General features: G+C 38.7%; 1 protein-coding gene across 3 annotated transcripts in view; it reads right to left on the bottom strand.

Moving 5' to 3' along the window:
- Window positions 1-8,257: 8,257 nt before the first annotated feature.
- Window positions 8,258-23,113, bottom strand: part of LOC124803093 (melanoma inhibitory activity protein 2) — a 166,598-nt gene continuing 151,742 nt past the window's right edge. For 2 of the 3 annotated variants that reach the window (XM_047264245.1, XM_047264246.1), the window contains 2 exons: window positions 16,818-17,357; window positions 8,258-10,116 (listed from right to left, as the gene is read on the bottom strand). In XM_047264245.1, coding sequence (XP_047120201.1) covers window positions 10,046-10,116; window positions 16,818-17,357 — 611 coding nt within the window. In that variant the 3' untranslated portion in view covers window positions 8,258-10,045. Of the gene's footprint in view, window positions 10,117-14,358; window positions 14,484-16,817; window positions 17,358-23,113 lie in introns of all 3 variants that reach the window. The other variant, XR_007017204.1, reaches the window with a different exon arrangement.

The following is a 23,113-nucleotide window of genomic DNA, read 5'->3' as shown; positions in this document are numbered from 1 at the left end:
CCATTCCACAGTACAAGCCAATGAGCTGTTCTCCTGGAAGACAACGAATTCAAGCACTTCACTGGCATGATGATGAAGGTATTGGGATTCATCAGACCATGCAATGCTCTTCCACTGTGCCAACATCCAGTGCTGATGGTCACGTGCCGTTTCAGTTGGAGATGCTGATGTCGTGGTGTTAACATTGGTACATTCGGGGGCCATCGGATGTGGAGGCCGACTGTTGGGAGTGTTCAGTGCACAGTGCATTCAGACATACTTGTACTCTGCCCAGCATTAAAGTATGATGTTAGTCCCACTACAGGTTGCTGCCTGTCCTGTTTAACCAGTCTGCCCAGCCTATGACATCTGACAGCTGTAATGAGGGATGGCTATCCAACCCCATGACATCTAACTGTGGTTTCACCTTGGTTTTGCCACTTGCTGAAGGCACTCACCACGGCACTCCTCAAACACTCATGTCATGCTGTTTCTGAAATGCTCATGCCGAGCTTCCAGGCCATCACAATCCGCCCTTAGTCAAACTCAGATAGATCGCACACCTTCTGCATTCTGCACACAGACAGCATGTTCACTGATATAGTGTGTACCGCGCACGTGTCAGACTGGCAGCTATTCCTCCCCAGGTGCTGCTATCACTTGTACAGACTTATATTGGTAGTAGGTTGGTGATCATAATGTTCTGGCTGATCAATGTGTATTGCATTATGCCTGCACCACTTGCTGCACTTTTATATTTTCTCCTTTCACCATTTAAATTCAGTGCTCCTGTCTTATACTATGATTTCTGTTGATATTGTTTTGCCTACTTGATCCTCTGATGCCCTCACTGCTACATCTCAAGAAGCTACCCTATCATCTTCAATTGTATTTCTTTTCCCATTATTATCAACTGCTACATAACGCTCTATTTGAAGCTCTCAGAAATCTGAGGTGCTTTCAATTTAATCAACCCTTATCTCCCTAATTTCATACCTTTTTGAATTTTCCTATGTTGTAACTTATGGTTCATAACCAATAAATTAAGTAAAAACTTGTCCCTGATCATCTCTGTTTACTATAATGCAGTATATGTATACTTGTGGGAATAGAAGAGCTAAAATTAATGTGTTATTCTGAATTTAAGCTTACCCCCTACATGTAGATTTTCATTTATTGGACAAAGGACAAATATCGAAACATTCTGCATCAAAGAGATACCAATGATTTAAAGAAAATTTGTTTAAAACTGGATTATATTTGAAGGTTACACTAAAGATGATATGCCGTGAACTACACTAGGTGGTCAGAAGTATCTGAGCCTGGCTAAAAATGACTTACAAGTTTGTGGCGCCCTCCATTGGTAACGCTAGAATTCAATATGGTGTTGGCCCACCCTTAGCCTTGATGACAGCTTCCACTTTCGCATGCATACATTCAGTCAGGTGCTGGAAGGCTTCTTGGGGAATGGCAGCCCATTCTTCAAGGAGTGCTGCACAGAGGAGAGGTATTGATCTCTGTCAGTGAGGCCTGGCACGAAGTCGGTGTTCCAAAACATCCCAAAGGTAACATATGTTATCATCCCAAATGTGTTCTATAGGATTCATGTCAGGACTTTGTGCACCCTAGTCCATTACAGGGATGTTATTGTCAGGTAACAACTCCGCCATAGGCCGTGCATTATGTACAAGTGCTCGATCTTATTGATAGATGCAATCACCATCCCCGAATCGCTCTTCAACAGTGAAGCAAGAAGGTGCTTAAAACATCAATGTAGCCCTGTGCTGTGATAGTGCCATGCAAAACAAGAAGGGGTGCAATCCCCCTCCATGAAAAGCACACCACACCATAACACCATTGCCTCCAAATTTTACTGTTGGCACTAGACACAGTGGCAGATGACGTTCACCAGACATTCGCCATATCCACACCCTCCCATCAGATCGCTACATTGTATACCATGATTTGTCACTCCACACGACGTTTTTTCACTGTTCAATGTTTATGCTCCTTACACCAAGCAAGGCGCTGTTTGGCATTTACTGGCATGATGTGACTTCTGAGCAGCTGCTCGATCATGACATCCAAGTTTTCTTACCCCCCACCTAACTGTCATAGCGCTTGCAGTGGATCCTGATGCAGTTTGGAATTCCTGTGTGATGGTCTGGATAGATGTCTTCCTATTACACATTACAACCCTCTTCAACTGTTGATGGTCTCTGTCAGTCATCAAAGTCAGCCTGTATGTTTTTGTGCTGTATGTGTCCCATCATGTTCCCACTTCACTATCACACTGGGAACAGTGGACCTAGGGATCTTTTGGAGTGTGGAAACCTAGCATACAGATGTATAACATGAGTGACACCCAATCACCTGACCTTTTTCGAAGTCCATGAGTTCCGCGGAGTACCCCATTCTGCTCTGGGTTGGGTTGGGTTGTTTGGGGAAGGAGACCAGACAGCGAGGTCATCGGTCTCATCGGATTAGGGGAGGACGGGGAAGGAAGTTGGTCATGCCCTTTCAAAGGAACCATCCTGGCATTTGCCTGGAGCGATTTAGGGAAATCACGGAAAACCTTAATCAGGATGGCTGGACATGGGATTGAACCATCGTTCTCCTGAATGCGAGTCCAGTGTGCTAGCCACTGCGGCACCTCGCTCGGTCATTCTGCTCTCTCACGATGTCTAATGACTACTGAGGTCACTGATAAGAAGTACCTGGCAGTAGATGGCAGCGCAATGCATCTAACATGAAAAACGTATGTGTTTCAGGGTGGCCAGATACTTTTGATCACATAGTGTATGCAGATTAGCATGTGAAGTAATGTACTTGTCTGCACCATCCAAATCACGAATTATTAAAAGTCACTCGTAACCACACACCTTTTTAAATGTCTTTGTGAGCCACAAAGCATTCTTGGCAGTTTTTAGGATCCTTGATGCTCCATATTGAGCAAGGTACTCAAATAGTTTGTCCAAATACACATGTAGTTGCTTAAATGTGAGTTTGCCTTTATTCAGTTTATCTTTAGAGATAAATTGTAGGCACAGTCTTGTCTGCAAGCTTTCAAGTTGACTAAAGTGAGATGACTTTTTTTGCTTTAGGGAAGTCTCTTCACTTATGTTTCGAGCAGTACAGCAATGACTTCCACTCTGGTACATACCAGTATATATTGGACTGACAACACTGACATATGTTGTAGCTTGCTGTGTTAGGTAACTGGCAGCGAAACAGACCATTTATGATTTTGTATGCACTAGCCTATTCTTGTGGACAATCTGAGGTAGCATGTTTTTCCCCAACGTTAAGTCTCCATCGTTCGCACACAATATCTTGTTTTTGTTCTTTACAGTACCACTATTCACCACAGCACCCACCACTCCAATGCTTAGGCCAATTGGTGGCAATGACTTCTGATAAGGTCATGAAGACTGCTGTAGATCTTTCGAATCAGTATAATTTGGTGGAAGAAATCAGTCAATACCATGCTCCAGTTTCGAATTAAAAGCCTATTGTGCATCATTTAAGGTTTATTATTCAATTTTATAGAATACTGCAACACAATTTTTGAATGAATGGTGCTATTAAGAAATGAAGAAAAATTAACTTACTTAGGTACTCAACACACTTTTCTAACATCACTGGGAATAACTATATACAGAGAAAGATGAGGGTCTGAGAGAGATTCATGCAAAAATCAGTATTTTAGTTAAAAAAAAAAAAAAAAAAAAGAAAAAATATATTGTAACACGTCTGTCTGGCAAAAGCAGGATGACGGAATGAAAAGAACAAGCTAGAAAATTTTGCTTAAATACTAAACAATGGAAAATCCATGTTGGATTATCAACAATTTTGCAAAGGATAGATTACTACTCACTGAAAGAGTTGCAAACACACGCAATGAAAATACTGTTACACATAAGCTGCCAGCCAAGGCCTTCCTTGGACACACACACACACACACACACACACACACACACAGAGAGAGAGAGAGAGAGAGAGAGAGAGAGCAACTCACACACACAACTGCTATCTCTGGCTACTCAAGCCAAACTGAAACTAAACGGGTCGAACGCAACAATCCGTAGTGGAGTGGGGAAGGAGAAGGGATAACATGGTATGGATGGGAGAAGAGGAAACAGAGTTGCCTGGCGGAATGTGCAAGGACTAGAGGTGGTAGACAAGGCTACACGGTGCAGCGGAGAGGCTGTGGGGGAGGGAAAGGATAAAAAGGCAGCAGAAAGTGAGACCCTCATTGTACTGAGCAAGGGAGTTCCTGTCACAGCACATATGCCATTCCCGGGTGGCTAAGCTGTATGGGAAGGATTTTTTGGTGTGGAAGGGACTGCAACTGTGAAAATGCCGGTACTGTTGGTGGTCGGTGGGTTTAATGTGGATGGATACCTCAGAGAGGAGGAGGTCAATGTCCAGGAAGGTGACACACTGGGTTGAGAAGGGCCAAGTAAAGTGGATGGGAGAGAAGGTGTGGAGATTGTGAGAGACTGATGATAGGGTAGGCCCTGCGTCATTAAGATATCATCAATGAATCTGAATCATATCAAGGGTTTGGAGTTTTGGCAGGTTAGGAAGCTTTCCTCTAGCAAGTCCATGAGCAGGTTGTAATAGGAGGGTGCCACACAGGTGCCAAGGATTTGTTTGTATAGCTTCCCTTTCAAAAGCAGCAGTTGTATATTAGGAAATAGTGAGGTGTATGAGGAATGAGGTAGTGGGTTTGGAGTCTGAAAGACATTGGAAGAGGTCACATTCAATAGCGGTAAGACTATGGGCATGAGGGATGTTGGAGTGAAAGCATCCATGTCATGTACCAGCTCTGATGCAAGCTTTGCTCAGTTTTCTTCTTCTTTTTAATATTAGTATGACTTCCAACCTACTATACACCAGGATGAATGGCCACTGCCAAACTGAGGCCAAGAGAAAATTGGACCACCCTGTTGCACATCATGCAGCTGAGCCTAACAACCTCGACTGCCAGCTTTTCTGGACTGCATAGATAGGAGTTAATTTCCCCCGTCTCTGCTTCTGTCTTTTCCCCTTCACCACAGCTTCCTACACTGCACACACCTGACAGACTTGTCCTGTCATCATCTGTTCCATGCAAACATTGGCAGGCAGCATTGTTTCCTCTTTCCCCACCCATACTCGGCTATCCATATCCCATCCCCATTCCACTACAGATAGTTGTTCCCGTTCAACAAATTTCAGTTTGTCTGGTCTGTATTGCCAGAGATAGCAGTCGTGTGTGTGAAGTGAGCTTGCTTGTGTGTTTTCCTTTTCTGATGAAAGCTTGGCCGACAGCTTGTGTGTGACAATCTTTTTGTTGTGCATCTCTGCAACTCAACATGCTATCTTTACTGTGAGTAGCAATCTATCGTTTCCATAATTGTCGTTACTTAAATATTAAACTGAAATACAATACTTTCCCATAATATCTCGTTAATGAATGAAGTTATCTGAAAATGGTTTTCCTCAAATTAAAGAACTCAGAATCTGTATCTGGCAACAGGAGGGTTCTTGTTTGGATGAAATGAGGTATGGTAGAAATCTGTTTTCTAAGAAACTGAACTCATTTCAAGTGGCCAAAATTTAATTAACTGTTAATTTGAAAGTCTTAACAATTTTACCAACTGAAATGCGAGAATTCGATGTGAGGAAGTGTAAGGTTTGTCAGGTAAGTGCTAACTTAATTCATATCAGCTGCCCTCCAAAAAACATTGCAGAATATGCCCACACAAAATAATAACGTCTATGTCTTTTATGAGAGCCTCCACCATAGTATTAAAACAAAAATATTTTATTTTATATTTTTGTTGTATGTGCCCCTTAATGGTAGACAACCCTGGGCTGCAGTCTATATAACTTACACATACATGTGGCCCTAATGCTGCCCACAGACACTAATAACAGTTCAAGAACTTTCTCATCAGGGAGGCGAGATGGATGATTGGGGAAGTTTAAAAAGTGGGGCAGGTCCCTCTGGCCAGAGCGCGAGAGGGACCCACTTGTTGTGATATTGACAAGAAAAGCATCAAAGTGAAATTTAGTTGTGCATCAAGTCACACAATGCTCTCATGATGTGCTCACCTATAAGAATCCTTAGTGCCAAAGAGTGTGTGTCCATAACATTCTGTGAATAAACTTGACATTCTTGTGCAAACAACTATTAACTTCTAAAGCATCACATAGCATTAGATTTTATTTCACGCCTTAGAAAATTTTAGCCATTTTTTGGCTGGATATTTTAGGATCAGTCAATTAACTTGTCACTTGAAAGTGCCACTCACTTAGCTAGAAAATTTCTATTTTAAACCTTTGTCTACTAACGAGATTCAGTGTTGCATCATGGCCAAGTTCTACGAGCAAGAAGCAAATGGCCATTCCTTGTCTGTGGTTTGTGTAATCTCTTTTCAGGTCATGAATTTGAGGTGGGAATTTTTTTTACCATTTTCTAGAAGCTTGAATGGACGACAAAAAAATTCTACCCTTACCAAGAGAGACTATGCCTACAATACAATGAAAAGAATGGATTGCTACTTGCCATAAAGGTGACACATTGAGTTGCAGACAGGCACAACAAAAACACTTTTACATATTGAGCTTTTGCTGAATGCTTCTTCAAAGTGGAAAAGACAAACACATACACATTCACGCAAACAAGCACACCTTACACACATGAACACTATCTGAGATAGTTCTGTCCTCTGTCCAGAATGCAAAAGCATTACATCGAACAGAAGCAGAAACCCAGGGAGCAGCAGGGAAGGGGTAGGGCGAAGGACAACAGGGTGCAGATGGAGGGGGGGGGGGGGGAGGGGGAGATGTGAGCACTTCCTGGTGGAGTGTGCACAGACTAGATGATGGCAGGACTAGTCTGCCAGGGGCAGGGCCATGACACAATGGGGCAGGGAGGATGGAGGGGAAGGGAAGAGTGGAAAAGGAGAGGAGTGGAGAAGGTGGAAACACCTGTGGGTGCATTGGCAGAGAACGTTGCACAGTGAGATGAGGGGACATGTATTTGGAGGAGGGTACAGGACAGAGGGGGCATAAACAGTTGGGTGTGGGAACAACAGGTTAGCATAGGTTGATGCTGGGATGATTTCGGTAGCGGAGAATGTGTTGTAAGGATAACTCCCATTGTGCAGTTCAGAAACTCTGGTGTTGGAGGGGGGTGATCCAGATGGACCTGGGTTCTGAAGTAACCACTGAAATCAAGCATGTCATGTTCAGCTGCATGTTGGGCCACAGGGTGGTCCACCTTGCTCTCGACTACAATTTGTTGGTGGCCATACGTCCTGGCGGACAGTTGGTTGGCAGTAATACCAATATAAAAAGTTGTGCTATTTCAGCAAAGATGGAATAATATATGACTGCTTTCGAATGTGATCCTGCCTCTGATAATGGGGTAGGATAACCTTTTGACAGGATTGGAACAGGATGTGAGGGTTGTGTGCACTGTGCAGGTCTTGCGAAAGGCAAGGGGGTTGGATGTTATGTAGGTTGTGAGGGCAATGGATCATTACTTTAGGAAGGGTGGGAAGGATCTTGTGTGGAATCACTCATTTCAGGAAATGACAATGAAAGCTCTGACGAAGGATGTGGTTCAGTTTCAGTTAGAAGTGATACTGGGTGATGAAAGGTGGATTCCTTTGTAGCTAGTTCTTGGGGGTGGTGGTAGGATGAGGTGGGTGTGGGGATATGATGAGGGAAATCTGTTTGCGGACTAGGTCTGCGGGATAGGAACTGTAAGTGAGCGCCTTTCTGAGACCTTCAGCATACTTGGTAAGGGAGTCTTTCTCTTGCAGTACCCCCCCCCACCCCCCCCCACACGAAAGGCTACTCTCTCGGGGGGGTGCTAGAACCCAGCAGTCAGGCCCTAGTGCCCAGGTGCCCAGTGACACTAGTGTGAGTGTGAGTGGCTCACGCTTGTGTGAGTGGCTCACGCTTGTGTGAGTGTGTGTCTGTTTTCGACTACAGGAGGACACTGTCCAAAAGCTGTAATATTTTTGCTGTCTTTCTCATTGTGCCTGTCCGAGACTCAGTGCCTTCTCTATATGATAAGTAGCAATCTATCCTTTCTATACTGTTGTTATTCCGTCCTGGACTTACGTTATTTCATTTCAAGAAAAAACTTCTTTTCAATCACTTTTCTGTGACAACATTCTAGCAGTGAAATGAATCAATGAGCTGTCTCACTTTTTTTCCCAATCAAATCAACACAAATCAGGTCACACTGGGAGACTTTTTAATAAAAAACAGGCCATTATAAACAATATAATATTCTATTTACACAAGAAATTCATGTAAAAACATACACACAACAATTTTTCATGTACAGTCTTCACTAGAGGAACAGGCTATTCACTGTTTTCACATAATTAGATTGTAATCACCTCAACACACATGCTTAGATGTTTTGAATGATCTAAAACATTCCATTTGGCTGAGTTAACTTCTTCCCCATGTTATGTATGTTTTCAACCTGACATAAACACCCACAACAATTCTTTATCATCCAATTCGGCAACTGTTGAACATAAAATTCATTCAGCATAAATTATATACAAGAATTTACAATAAATATTAACAACATAATTACAAGATGCAGGTCCCAAATTTCTATCATCATTTTCTGTAATATAGTTACAGCCAAAAATGGACAATTAAGTTTTCTTGAAAATATGGCATGTTTCGACAGCAATAGTGATGTGACATAATAAAAACACGTTTTTTCTGCATGTACATCCTCTTGAATCTTACATTTTCCAATAAAACTTCATAAGAGGGAATGCACAAAAAGAGCTTGTTACCTATCAAAATAAACTCTCACTAAATAAGAATACAGCACAATGTATCAATTACGATGTTCAACATGCAATCACTTGTTTTATACTTCAACAAGTGAAAAAATCATGTCATCCCTTTTAATGAAAGTATAGCCATTCCGATATAATGCTGCTCAAGTCTGCATATTATCACCAAAATCTGTGACTTCCCGGCACATTTAACTTCGCTGATTCAATATTTATTATATTTTCTGTGAACAACCAAAACTAAAATCTCAATCTCATTAAAATTGGGGAAATAAAAACTATTTTGTTATTTTAAAAAAAGTATAAAACAGTAGCACCTATAACAGAAACTTTCAAAATTGTTGTTGTGTTTATAAAATAATACAGAAAGGATGCTCTCAATTTTTTGCACAAGAACAAAAAGTTAATGTGTGTCAGAAACATAACAAAAATAAATGTTTGTACTGTTCAATACAAGTCACAGCTATGATATCGCAAAAGTATACTCAATCTTCAGGACAATGGAAAGTTATGATACAGAGAGATGTGGTGCATATTGTACTGTCTACCAATTAACACTGAGACAGGCTTTCCACAGGACGCAATATTTCATTCTATTTCATACATGTGACAAGTTGAAAGCTACAAATATTCCACAACACATACCCACAACAAACCAACTTCTCTCAAATTTTACACCATCCAACAGCACAGAACTTCTCATACAAAACTCAATGTATTATTTAACCGCAATGCAACTTTAGGTAGCACAAGGCACATTTTAAAACTAATGGCAAATTGAAAGTGTATATTCCAACACATACACACTTTCAAAAAAACACTTTGAAGTGATCTGCATCACAGTTAAAATTCCTGGGTGGTTATTCTTGCAACACTTCCAGTATCAATACAATATGCAACAGCCTATTAGCATTCCAAAACAATGCAAGGCCAGATTCACAAATTTATTTCTTTTCAACGAAGGAATGAATGTTGTTCTTCTTATAAATCTCAACAGCTGCAGTAACAGCAACTTTTAGACATGAAACATTTATGTTATAAAGTTCCTGGAAATGTGTCACAAGAATATAAGCTGATACATTTAATGGATGTCTGATCACCACTTAAAATAATTTTGTTGTGTAACTGGCTTGCAGCACATGATAGTTTGCATCATCAATATCTGGATGTATCACTAATAACCATTCTTCCATATAAGGAACTTTCTTCAGGAATTTCTTCAACTAATTCTACCACTGCTATACTCTTCCACTATGTCGACTCGACTTATCCAATGATTCTGATGAATGACCAGAACTCAGTGCTGATCCTGAAAATTTAAAATAAACTGTTCATTTACATGCACAGTGCAGTCCAAATGTTTCAGAATATGTAACTGAAAATGACAGAGCTAGTGAGCACACTTTTAAACTAATAATAATTCAACTAATAATTGCTCACATCAATAACTTTAAAATAAGATATTTAAGAAGGTAAAAACTGCATACATCTCCAAGAGATACAGACACATGCAAAAGAAAGAGAGGCACAATGTGGTAATGGACTGAGAGCTAGGGCTTTTTAGACTACAAAAGCACATTCAATAGGTACAATGTCATATTATTGACAGTGGTCATTCAATTCCAAGCAAGTTTCTCATCTATAGTTTCTCAATATTATTGCATACGAGGTGTGATTGGAAAGTTTTAAGAATGGATCCCTACTGCTTACTGCTTGGGCGGGCAGGTACACGGAGGGTGGGGAGTCAGTCATTGCCTTGTCCTTGAACACCCTCTGACAGGAAACTGTATTTCCTTTATTCAGTTCATTGTGGCAGCTGGTTGAGTGCGAGTCTGTTAGGTCTTGTTGCCAGATTCTGTCTGTGTGAAAATGGATGTAAAAACGATGCAACGAGTTTGTGTGAAATTTTGTTTTAAAACCAGGAAATCAGCTTCTGAGACTAACAAGCTATTAAAAACAGCCTTTAGAGATAATTGTATGAGCCAGTCAAATGTTTTTGTCTGGTTCAACAGATTTAAAAATGGCCGCAAATCATTTGAAGATGAACCACAGTCCAGCCATCCTTCCACCTGAAAAACGGATGAAAATGTTGTGAAAGTTCGCGACAGTGCGCTCTGATCGTAGACTTACAATTAGGGAGATTGCTGATGAACAATTTAACTTTATATGCAGTTCAGTCAATTTTAACTGAAGATCTGAACATGCATTGACTTGACTTATCCAATGAGTGTCCGCAAAATTCATTCCAAAAGTGTTGTCAAGCGACCAGAGACAATGCCAAACTGAAGTGTGCCAAGAACCGATTAATTGGACTAAAAATGACAGATTTGTTGAATAGGGTAATTACAGGTGATGAATCATGGGTATATGGATATGATCCTGAAACCAAAGTGCAGTGGAAGGCTCCAGGTTCACCACGATCAAAAAAAAGGACAGCAAAGTCGTTCAAATGTGAAGACAATGTTGGTGACTTTTTTTTTTTTTTTTTTTTTTTTTTCATTCTACTGGTATTGTGCATCATGAATTTACCCCTGAGGGACAGACCGTTAACCAGAAATACTATAAATATGTCCTTGAGCGTTTGCGCGAATAAAGTGCGGAAGAAAAGGCCTGCATTGTGGAAAGACAGGAGTCGGGTGCTACATCATGACAATGCTCTGGCTCATCGTGCCTTCTCTTGTTGAATTTTTGACCAAATTCAAAATTCCTGTGCTTCCACAACAGCCATATTCGCCTGATTTGGTCCATGCAGACTGCTACCTGTTTCCTAAACTGAAATTTTCACTAAAAGAGAAGCAATTTGACTCCATTGAAGACATCCAGGCAAATACGGAGAGCGTCCTTAACACACTTCAGGAAAAAAAAAGTCCAGGAATGTTTCCAAAAGCGGAAACACCGTTGGAGTCAGTGTGTTCAGTCAGAAGGGGACTATTCTGAAGGAGATTCATCACAGTAGCATGTAAGTATCACCTTTGTACAATTGCAGGCCCATCCTTAAAACTTTCCAATCACACCTCGTATGTACGTGCTATTAGTGGCTTGGGAGACCAATCTGTCCATAAAACATGCATCTACATATTTTGCACCAAACCATAGATAGGAGGTGATGTGGCTGATTTGTCAAGGTTTCTCTTTTTCAAACTTCTACTTTCCTTCTTCTTTGATCATGTTAAAACAGATCAATTCCAACTGATGTGGTTCATTGCCAATGGTTGCAATCTTCTGTTGTATCATCACAAGTATTTGGAATTATGTCTGTATTCATCATCATCATCATCATCTTGAGTCAGTTTTTGTAGTACTTTAAAGGAGCATCATAATATTTTCTGAAGGTGCGAGTTCACCATAGTGCATTTGTTGAGGAAGTGTGCCATCATTCATGTTCGTGATAGCCAATCCATCTGGCCTGTGACTAATAGTGGTAAATTCTATACTATTTATCTGTAACTTCATAACAACAGTAATATTAGTTACGTAGTCCTTCCATTTGAACACAAACAGTTTTGTTCCACTGGTACTCTGTAATACAGGGTGTCCCCACAAAGGTGTTTACACTCTGAACTTTAATAACTGGAGAGGAATTAATAACAACTTCAACAAATTGTGATTATATGGTGCTCTCATGACTAGTGTGTGTAGCCAGTCATTTGTTTTTCTTTTGTTTATTTCAACTGCTAGTAACTACATGTAAACAAGATGACTGGACACTTGTCTTGGAGCAAGGAAAAGTGGATTGTAAAGTATTACTGGAAAAGTGTAAACATGCACAAAGCGCAGAGACAATAGCGGGCACAGTTTGATACTGTGCCACAAGAAGTGTGAAAATAATGAAATTATGAGACAAATTTGAAAGTGAAGGGCGTGTGCATGATCTTCAGAAGGGATGGTGTGGCAGGAAGAAATCAGTAGAGAACAGGAGAGGAGCTGTCACAAGATCCCAAAAGAAGTCAATACGGAAAGCTGCAGATGAATCAGGTGCAGGTAAATCAAGTAGTCATCGCATTTTAAAGCGAACAATGTGAAAATCCTACTTTCCCAGATTGCTTCACACAATGAATGAGGATGATCCAGATAGCCACCTCAAATTTTGTGAATGGATCTGTGGTGATGAACAGGTGACTGAAGTCATTGTTTGGTCTGATGAGGTGACATTTAAACTTATTGGGACCATCAATTGTCATAATTGTGTGTACTGGGCAGGAGATGATCCATGTGTTGTGGAAGAATGAACTGTTAATCTTTCTGGGTTATCAGTGTGGTGTGGTATGGTACGTCTGCAAGAGGACTTGTAGGGCCATTTATTTTTAAGGAACAGTGACAGGTGTCAAGCACCTTCCCATGTTGCAGGAACAAATTGTACACCTTCAACAGTAAAACATCATCAGTAATGTCACGACCACCTAAGTGACTTAAAGATCAATAGGTTCTGTTATTTTTGTTTGAGTTATTAACGTTGAAATAGTGTAAACTCATTTGAGGGACACACTGTATACAATACATTATTAAATCATCTTTGGTGAAATACTGAACAAAGTCTCAACCACTGTCAGCTTATATTTTAATCATTCCTTTTTTTCCCTTGATTAGCTGACATTCAATCATTTCAAACTTCAACATACATTTATCTTTTCTTCGAGTGCCAATGAGAGAACTCAGTTCCAAATAACATAATGTACCATGAATTACCTCCTGAGTATCTAAGAAGCCTATCCTTCTACATAATTGTCCAATTACTTTGCTCCCATCTTTCATTTCATTATTCCAGTTCTGTCAATTTTACTTTATTAAACTCATTTACCTTTCTCCATTCCTAAAAACTTCTTTTCTAATTTCATCTCTTATGGGTAAAATATGATTGTTTTTTAATACAAGCTGTGTGACAACTATTTCTATACAACCGGCTAGAATTAAGTGACTGGTCATTGTAGGAGTTAGCATATGCAAGTTATAAATGAAAACAATGTTCAAAAAGTCGCCAGAACTGTGAGTAAACTCCAGACTACTAATTGCCAACAAGTTCCCTGTTATAAAGTGTGAATAACATTTGAATGCAAGTTTCAAAGAACTGTAAGCACCACTGCTATTGTAGAAGGTGGAGTTAACTTTAAATAAAAAAAGAAGATAATAAAAAAATGTTTCTTGGGTGAGCAATAACAATTCATAGAATGCTGGCAATAGTATCAATTTGGCACTCATTTACTAACATACAGCCACACAACTGCCATTAATAGTACCTTGTTTCCCTAACCAATGTCACTATACATTTCACACATCTGCTCTTCTACAAGTTATTGGCAGCTACATTCCAAGCATATTTTATGAAACACAAACCTGTTAAGTACCATATATTATTATAAATGATGAGTACTTCACAAACCAATTTCATACACATAATATGTTACTGTGTTAAAATCTTCGTATGGAGTTGTTAGATATTACTTTAGCAAGCTGGGAACTGAACTGTGAACTTTAATTTATTTAGATCTTTTTTACTCTCACATTCATTTTGAAACTCTTGTTAAGTTCACATGCAATTGATGAAGACAAATACCAGCTTCAAATCCAGTTAAAATCCTTTGATGAATATCTTTTTCTAATAAACATCCAGGCGACAATTAGACCACTCTTCATTTTCCTTCTTAGTTGCATACTGAGAACGGCACAGCCATACTCACTCTGCAATTGCAACAAAGTGAACTGAAACAGCAGCTCACACATTTTATAGTTGGAACAAAATATGTATCTCTGAACACACATACACGAAAATAACATTTATGCTCCGAACCTGACAAGTGAAAATAATAGTTAAATTAACTTCTAGGTCACTTTCAGTAAAGAGTGACAACTAAAATCAAGACTGCTTCAATAATATTGTGGCTTGGTGTATTATTTATTAATCAACTGCATGCATGACTACTGATTAAGATCCATGTAGGGAAAGCTAACGACAGAAAATAAATTGTCTCCTGAAATATATGGTGGCAAAAAGCACTTTTAGAGATGTCAGTGTAAATTTGGATTTTCTTACTTCAAAGGGTAAAAGTTAAAATGCAGTGTCACATGAGTTTAAAACAAATTACGATGACATTGTTATTTATATCATAACACTACAGCCATATCTTACTATTTAAAAGTATTTATAACATAAAGGATCATCAAAATAAAATCAAAGTCAAACACAGAAAAAAAAGTTATATCAGGCAGCAGCAGAGACAGCGCAAACAACAGGTGACACAAATAACAGATTTCAGAACCTGAGACACCTTCCACTAGGAAGGAAGGCAGGAACAAATGAACAAATGGAGGTAGATTATGCATTGATTTCCCATTGGCAACAAGGTCATTGGAGATAGAACACAAGGATGACATAAGTAGTTGGATGTGTCCTTTTGAAACGATCCATACAATCTTTGCTCCTTCTAGATGTAAGTTCACTGCCTTAACCACTGGCGCTTCTTGCTAGGTAAAGATTTATGTAAATAAAACTTTCAATGGCCATTTAATAGCATGATTCAGCACTTGTGTACAAAGGAAATGAGAGAAACGGATGCATGGGAAAAAAATTAAAAGTTGGCACCACATATGATAGGAAAACAACAAAAATTAGAAGTGACACACAGAACAGTTGAGAAGTATGAGATCAAGAGATGGGCAGGCTGAAAACATTAAAGTATATAAGACAAAAATTGCCAGAAAAAGAAGAAAGCAAAGGAGTTGAAAAGCTGGCGGTGAAGCTGGAAAGGAAAGACAACGGAAGCAACAACATGCAAAGAGAGACCAAACAGAAATATGGGAGAAGGGAGATGAAAAGAAGATGGATTTTGACATGAGCAGTTAGCAGAAACTGGAATTAGATAGGTGGTGTGTGAACAGAATGTGCCACATAGGAAGTTCTCACCTGAGAAATTCAGAGTTCTGTGGTATGGGTGGTGGTATCAAGAATCCAAATTACCTTCACAGTCAGACAGGAACTAAGGACACTGCTAAAAGTTGAAAAAAGCACTTCATTGCAGAATACTATGTGTTACTGATACAGACTGTTTTCAGACATAAGTTCACCACACAACTTTGCAAGTGGAAATTTCATTTCCACCAGTTTACAGTATCATGGTCTACTTGACTTATATCCCTTTCTCCTTGTACATTTCTCTTTTGTATATGGGACTCCTCTTCTTTACTTTGCACTTGTTGACTGTTCTCACTGTTAACTTCTAACTTCAAGGTTTATGACAGTTAATATCCGTCTCAACATATCCTGCCACATCTCTATCAACCTACAATCCTACATGACATTCTTACATAAACCCTTAATAGTCTCATTTCTCCCAAGCCTCTCTCTTCTTTTACACAGTAAAGGAATGGTTCTTTTGTCCTGTGTCTGCTGCAGCCTTTCAAGTTGACTTGTTTGATATAAGGCTATCACATATTGGTGGACAGTTTTACTGAATAAAACACTGCTTACATTGGCATTCAAGAGAGATATGCATCTAAAAGTTCCAACAAACAAGAAACTTAGAAACAAACACAAAGCATTGAAATAATTCGCTCTACGAGGAAAAATTTAGTACAAATCATGCTAAAACAAGAAAATATTCAAAACTTCTTAAGTGTGTACACACTTGAATATTGGAATGTTGAAACCATGTCTCAGGTGATGCAATTGATTTCTGCATGCAAGATTCAATGTACTTTTTGAGCCCGGCAAGGTAGCACTAACCCAGTGTATAAAAGGAATTTCAACTTTAATAACAAAATTAAGCATTTAATTACTTTGTGAAAGGTGAGAAAGCAAAATCTTGATTAGCACATGCAATTTACAGAGAGTACCAATAGTATTAAAATATTAGTAACCTTGGAAAGAAGTCATCAATCTGTGGCAGTTTCGAGAGTGCTCCAGAATTGACGAATTTTTGAAAAATTCTTCCTTCCTTCATGCAGCAATACAATAAGAAAAAACATTAACATGCAAGATATTTTAAGTATAGACTAAATAAAAATAAACTTTCAAACCTTTAGAATCACGAGGGCTTTCTCTGTGTACATGAGGCAAGGGTCTAAAGCCAGAATGTGGGTCATCCCAGCGACTAAGTTGTCGTGGAGGTGGTGGATAAGGTGCAAGTGGAGGAGGTGGTGGTGACCTATGGTGAAACCTACGAGGCGGTGAATCATCGTCGTCATCATACTCATGAGGTGAAAGGGGGGGAGACTGGTCATAAGGTGAAAAGTCACCTCTAGCCTCAGGAGAATAGCGATGTGGGGGCGGAGGTGGTGAGGACATGCGCCCTAATGGTGGAGGTCGTCTATCTCCTGGAAAAAGGGGCGGAGGTGGTGGTGGAACAAATGGTGCACCTGGGAGGGGTGGTGGGGGCATGAAAACTCCTGGCGGAGGAATGCCCATGAAAGGAGGTAGTGGCTGACCAGGGATCAGCGGCGGGGACACAGGATGTCCATCACGGTCACGATGCTGGAATGAGGGATCCTGCATTTCTTGCATCCCCATGTGGAGAAACGAGGCAGGAAGCTCGCCATTTGAATCAGCTCCTTGCAATCCTATGAACATAAGATGGAAATGATTTATTATCATCAAATAAATTATATGTTATTACTTGAACACTTGTAGTGTGCTATTTTTATGTAAGGAAGTACATTTAAGAATAGCTATATCTTACAGATTTACATGAGTGAAATGACTGGAAGCTCAAATAATTTGTGTCCCATGAACAAGAAATATTGAACTTGCTCTCCCATACTGGCAAATTTTAAATGAAGGGCCTTTTACATTATGAAGATGACACTCATAGTAATGAAAGGTTTCTGAAGTCAGTTGAGTGCATTTCCGAAAAGGTTCTTCTTGAAGGCAACAATATTTAAAGCCTTTCTTAAGAATTTTTAACTTCTAATATTAAGATTTACACAACATTTTAACAGAAAAAAAGCCTGCACCATTTCAAGCCTTCTCTTGGTCTATTCATTATTCCATAATCCAATGTTAGTAGGTGCTTACAGGATGCTGAATTTTACGTATCCATAAAGTATTACTGCTAACACACCCCTTTTTTTTTTTTACTTACCAGGTGGTAGTGAGCCGACTTAACAAATGTGCAGATGCTAAGGTATACCAGTTTTCTGAAAATTCTGTTTTCATTTGATGAAAAAGGAGAGTAAATGGTGGGATTAAATTCAATGTTACAAGTATTGGACAGAAAAGCCACCCAGAACCCCAAGAAAGGAACAGTGCAGAAGGAATGGCTATCTATCAACCTGAAGTATTGTACCTTACAACTAGGTAAACCTATGGAAGATTGGTCTTTGTGTAATAAACTGTCAAACTTTGACACCTCCTGAAGTACTACTTAAACATTAAACATAACATGCGGCAAAATATTCTACACGATAACATGAGGATATTGCTGGGAACAATGCTTACTATCAGTAAAGCTGGTAACAAGACATACAGTATGTGTGAATAGGAACTGCATGTTAATGCATATATAACATCCCGAGGTGCTTACACTGTAGGTGAGGGAGGCTTTGTTGTGAAAAGGTAGCAGCTTTGGAGGTACTGAAAACTTTTGTGGGTTTCCTCTGGTCATATGGTTTAACAGAATTATAAGAGGGGTGGAAGTTAATTTTGAGGAAAGTGGATTGTAGAGTGTGAGGAAATGAAATGGATATTAGAAAAGATGAGGTTTGGAAGGACTGACTAAGGAAACCATTGACGGTGATCTGTAATTTGCTTCATAAAGGATATATTCTTCATTTACATGGTAAATATTCTTGACATTTAACAGGAAAAATATAAACAATATTTAGCAGATATTTACAAGTAATTCACACTGAAGCCATTACATTAGTGCTAAAAGCAATTACAACATCTTGTTTCAAAGTCTAAGAGTTGCAATTTTACACTGTTTATGTTTTTGGACTAAATACAAGACATGGCTTTTTAAACTATTTATTCTCTTTTATTTACAGTATTTATTAATTCTATTATCAATCAATTTAAAAGAACAAGAATCTTTGCCTATCTTGGGCTAACCAATGTGTTATACATCTACATTGTATTATATTGTCATAAACCAGTATCATAGGAGACGGGGCCTTTTATGCTTTGACATAAATGCAACACATTGGAGATATAAAGAATAACTAAGGGAATAAATAATTTTTATTCACCAGATTACAATATTTAGACCTGATTGTCATCTCTTCCAGCACTATGTAAACAACACCAAATACAGCACATTAGCTTCCGAAGCAGTGACATCTAGACTGTGAATACTTTTTGTCAGCCATTACAGCTCATGTCACACCATCTCGCCAGCCAGTAACAGCAGATATTCAGTGATAGTACATGTAATGCAGTTAGGCAATAGCAATATCATTGGTAAGTAGCGCCAGTTACATGTGAAATTGCTCAAGAACTCACTTTGCACTTGTTTTTTTGAAGGATAATGCTTTTGCCCACTTGTCACACAATTCGTAAAATAAATGAAAGAGTTAAAAGCAATATGACAAGCTAACTTTCAAACTTGGTCTTCTTTAGCATGTGATACCATTTAAGATATGAAACACAAATGTGCCAGTAAAATTTTAAGTAATGGCATAAATGGCTGGTCTTTTTGGCCCAGATTTTTTCTAAGTGCCTGGTCCTCAGCGTTAAATTTTGAATGAGAGTCCAGCACTCCGTGATTTAAGAAATACATTGCACATTCTCACACCTAACATAATTCATCTTGTTTAAAATATTCGTAATATTTACCCACTGCCCGTTTGAAATGTAAACAGTTTTGACGTCACGCTCATGGAAACAAGGCCCCATGAAAAAGATGCATCGAAAGCAGTTTGGTGTTATGAAGTGCTGCACAGTCTGTGGCACAATTTGCTGTCGGCAGACGCTTGTGTGTGCACTGTGTTTTGTTGTTGTAAATGGCACCTTTTCTTTGTAACTCAAGTTTTATTTCAGTGTTATTCTCTTGTTTACGTTTTATTGCTGCAGTAGAGGGATAAAATAAAATTCTTTGTAAGTGTATCGGATCTTAGCAGTCAAAATTATAAAAATTTAACTGAAATCTAAAATAATGAAAATTTCCCGGAATTCTACAAAAGTCTCGCATTTTTCTTGGAAATCTCCCGGATGAAAAAAATTCCCAGTTTTTTCCAGATTTACCAGTTGTTCCGTGGTGTATACACACTGTCAAATTTGCTTCAACTCAATACATGGTAATTTGAAACTTTTCAACATGACAAAACTACATTGAAAAAATGCTCTTATTTTCATCCTCAATCAATAGATGCGACGATACTACAAAAAAATCTCCACAATAAAAATGAAACTAATAAAAATACTCCAAAATTGCATGAAATAAAGGGCACACATTATTTCTCTTATACTCTGTCCTGTTCCTTGACCGAGTATTTTGGATGAAGTACCTACTTAGACCCATAACAGTCTCATTTCCTAAGATCAATTCCTTCTATCTTTGATTAAAGCATCCCTGGGCGCTTGATGCGCTTACACTGGTATACACTTTTGTTTGTGAGTAAATTGATATCACTTGACCAACAATGGTTTCTGTTATTTGCCAATGATGTTGATTAAGAGATTCTGTATCTACAAACTTTTCTTTTATGGCAATAGTTAATTACATACATCTCAATACTCTTATGCTGAAGCTGAAACCTACATTATAAAGGTTGGCCTACTTCTCCACTCTAATCTGTTATAATACAATACAATCTGTTCCCAAGCAATGCCAATGTTGAAAAACAGCTGAAAAAGTTAACAATTACTTGAATGAAAACTTATTTGTCCTAGAGTGTAAATTTCATTATTTATACTTGCAACTTTGAGTTATTCTAAAGTGGAGTACTGTACAATCTATTAAGTCTGTGGTGGAACATAAATAACAGAACAAGTAAAGCTAACAGCTTATGTGGCGTGTGTGTGTGTGTGTGTGTGTGTGCGTGTGTGTGTGTGTGTGTGTGTGTGTGTGTGTGAGGGGGGGGGGGGGGGGGGGAATAATTTTGGAATGTACAGTACAATTTCTACTGAGCTTCATGTACCCATATTTGATATTTTGACTTAGTGTATAGAAAACATACTGCCAGCGAGACAACCAAGCAGTCTTTGGGGCAGGATGAAGGAAGGTGACATGTAAAAATAAACTATATTAATGACGAATCCAGATTTTTTCAGGGTCAAAGGTCTGACTAGTGATATTCCTGATGGCATTTAATCCCAAGGGGCAGGGACTGTGGTAAGACAGGAAGACACACAAAGCACAGCCTTGGAGAAATTTGAAAAAACTCACTAAGTACTTGTATCACTTTTTATCTTATCTATGAAAAGGCAACCTAACATACCCTGGCCAAATACTATCCTTTAAGCTATTGTCAGTGATATAACTACAAAAATAAAATTGGTGGTAATGGGGACTGCTGTACTTCCAGAGGTTAACAGGTCAGTCAATGTAGTTTTTTGACTTACACTTTGCTTATTTTCTGTACTTCTGCTGCTTATAATACATGAAAAAAAACCTCATCTCCTCTGTTTTTATCTTGTTTTGGGATGCTGTGCCTGCAGCTACCACTTTCCTTCAAAATATGTACATAAAAATGGCACGATTCTCGATAAGAATGTTCTGATTCTCAATAAGGTAAGTAACGCAAATATGGCAGAAACATATATTATTTCAAATGAAATGAGGTACAAATGCTAATGCACTCTGACTTAAATCTGCTGTATATGACTGTTACCAGACAATAGCACACGGTAAAAACCTTTAACCATTGTGTGACATGTGAAAATGATTCAGCAGCAGAAATATACTTTGCTCAACTGAGTATCTAACTGATAGCAAAAGAGACTTGAAATAAAGACTATTGAAAAATAATGTTACATTACATCTATGAAAATAAACTGACTACATTATGTCACAGGTGTGATATTAAATGCTCCTTATTTTTATAATAGCATCTCAAAAACTGTATTTGTTATACCAAATTCTGAAGTGTTACAACTGTTGTCAGCTATTTAAACCATATAGTATCAATATTTAGATTTATTTATTTTATGGGTGAGTGATGGGTGGAGGGGCAAATACTCTAACTGGTAAGGGGCAAAAATACCTACAGCTGGCACTAAAGATACCACATGCACTTCATCTGTAGAAACATATGTTCTTTCCTTGTGGGAAGAGTGCAATGTCACAGTTGTTGGGTGGGTGCCTATTACAAATAGGTAGTTAAAGCAAATTTTCACTGTTATCCTGGAACACTGTTGTTACGGAGGAATCACCTGTTTGGTCTAATTCTTGAATTATTGGAAGTACTCTGACTTGAGGATAGTATCATGTCACATTCCAAGGATGAAACTGAGTCAAACAGACAAAAGCTGCTGTTCCCTTTATAATAGATTAAGATTTTCAGACAACAGGTGCACCCTCAAATATGAACAATTTATAACTGTAATGTTCTCTTGCATGCAAGTGTGGCCTGCAGGGGCATGCAAGAGACAGGTGGTCTGACAAGCGCTGCTCTTCTGCCAATAGTTTCTTAATTAGTACAGCACATTCTTCAGTTACTGATGAAAGGAGTCAGTCTTACTATGAAGCACAGTCAAGACAACTGTTACTCACTGAAATCAATACACTTCCCTCCCATGCTGGATTCATATACACAGTTTCTCCAAGCAGAGTTCACTGTCCACAAAACAATGATTCACTTGCAATACTGATGAAACATGTTAGCCCAAACTTTCATTTCTATGACTCAATATCAGGTGGTGCTAAAGAAGTGCTGGGTGTTGGATACAGTGGATGAATGGCTATGTTAATGTACATGTAGCAGCATGTTATGATTTGTCACGAAGAGCCTCAATTACAAAACTGTCCAAGTTCCTTTTGTTTCTTGATCCAATATATTAAATCCTCTAACCACTTGTGGTGGAACATATGCTCACTTATCATAGGAGGAGCTACAGCTCGAAGTGCAGCAGGACTATATTGGCCACAAGAATTGTTCTTCTTGTCTACAATGTTCGAATAGTGATCTCCTTAATACTATTCTCCATCTAAATTCTATTTAACTGCTTTCTCTGTCTCTTTATTTATGATTGTATAATCATTACATTTTTACAAAACAGTTTATATTTGAAGCAGCCCCAGTTGTGGAAATAAATCTTGATAAATGAAGAAACGCAATACTGATAAATGGTCATTCATTGGAACAAAAGTTTCACAGCTAAAAACTGCATCTTTAGGTATACATAATCAATCCTACAAAGTCCACACCAGGATTAATTG

The sequence above is a fragment of the Schistocerca piceifrons genome, chromosome 6, assembly GCF_021461385.2.
Source record: "Schistocerca piceifrons isolate TAMUIC-IGC-003096 chromosome 6, iqSchPice1.1, whole genome shotgun sequence".
Taxonomy (NCBI): Eukaryota; Metazoa; Arthropoda; class Insecta; order Orthoptera; family Acrididae; genus Schistocerca; species Schistocerca piceifrons.
The sequence above is the reverse complement of the archived record's forward strand: the minus strand, read 5'-3'. Positions and strand labels throughout refer to the sequence as shown.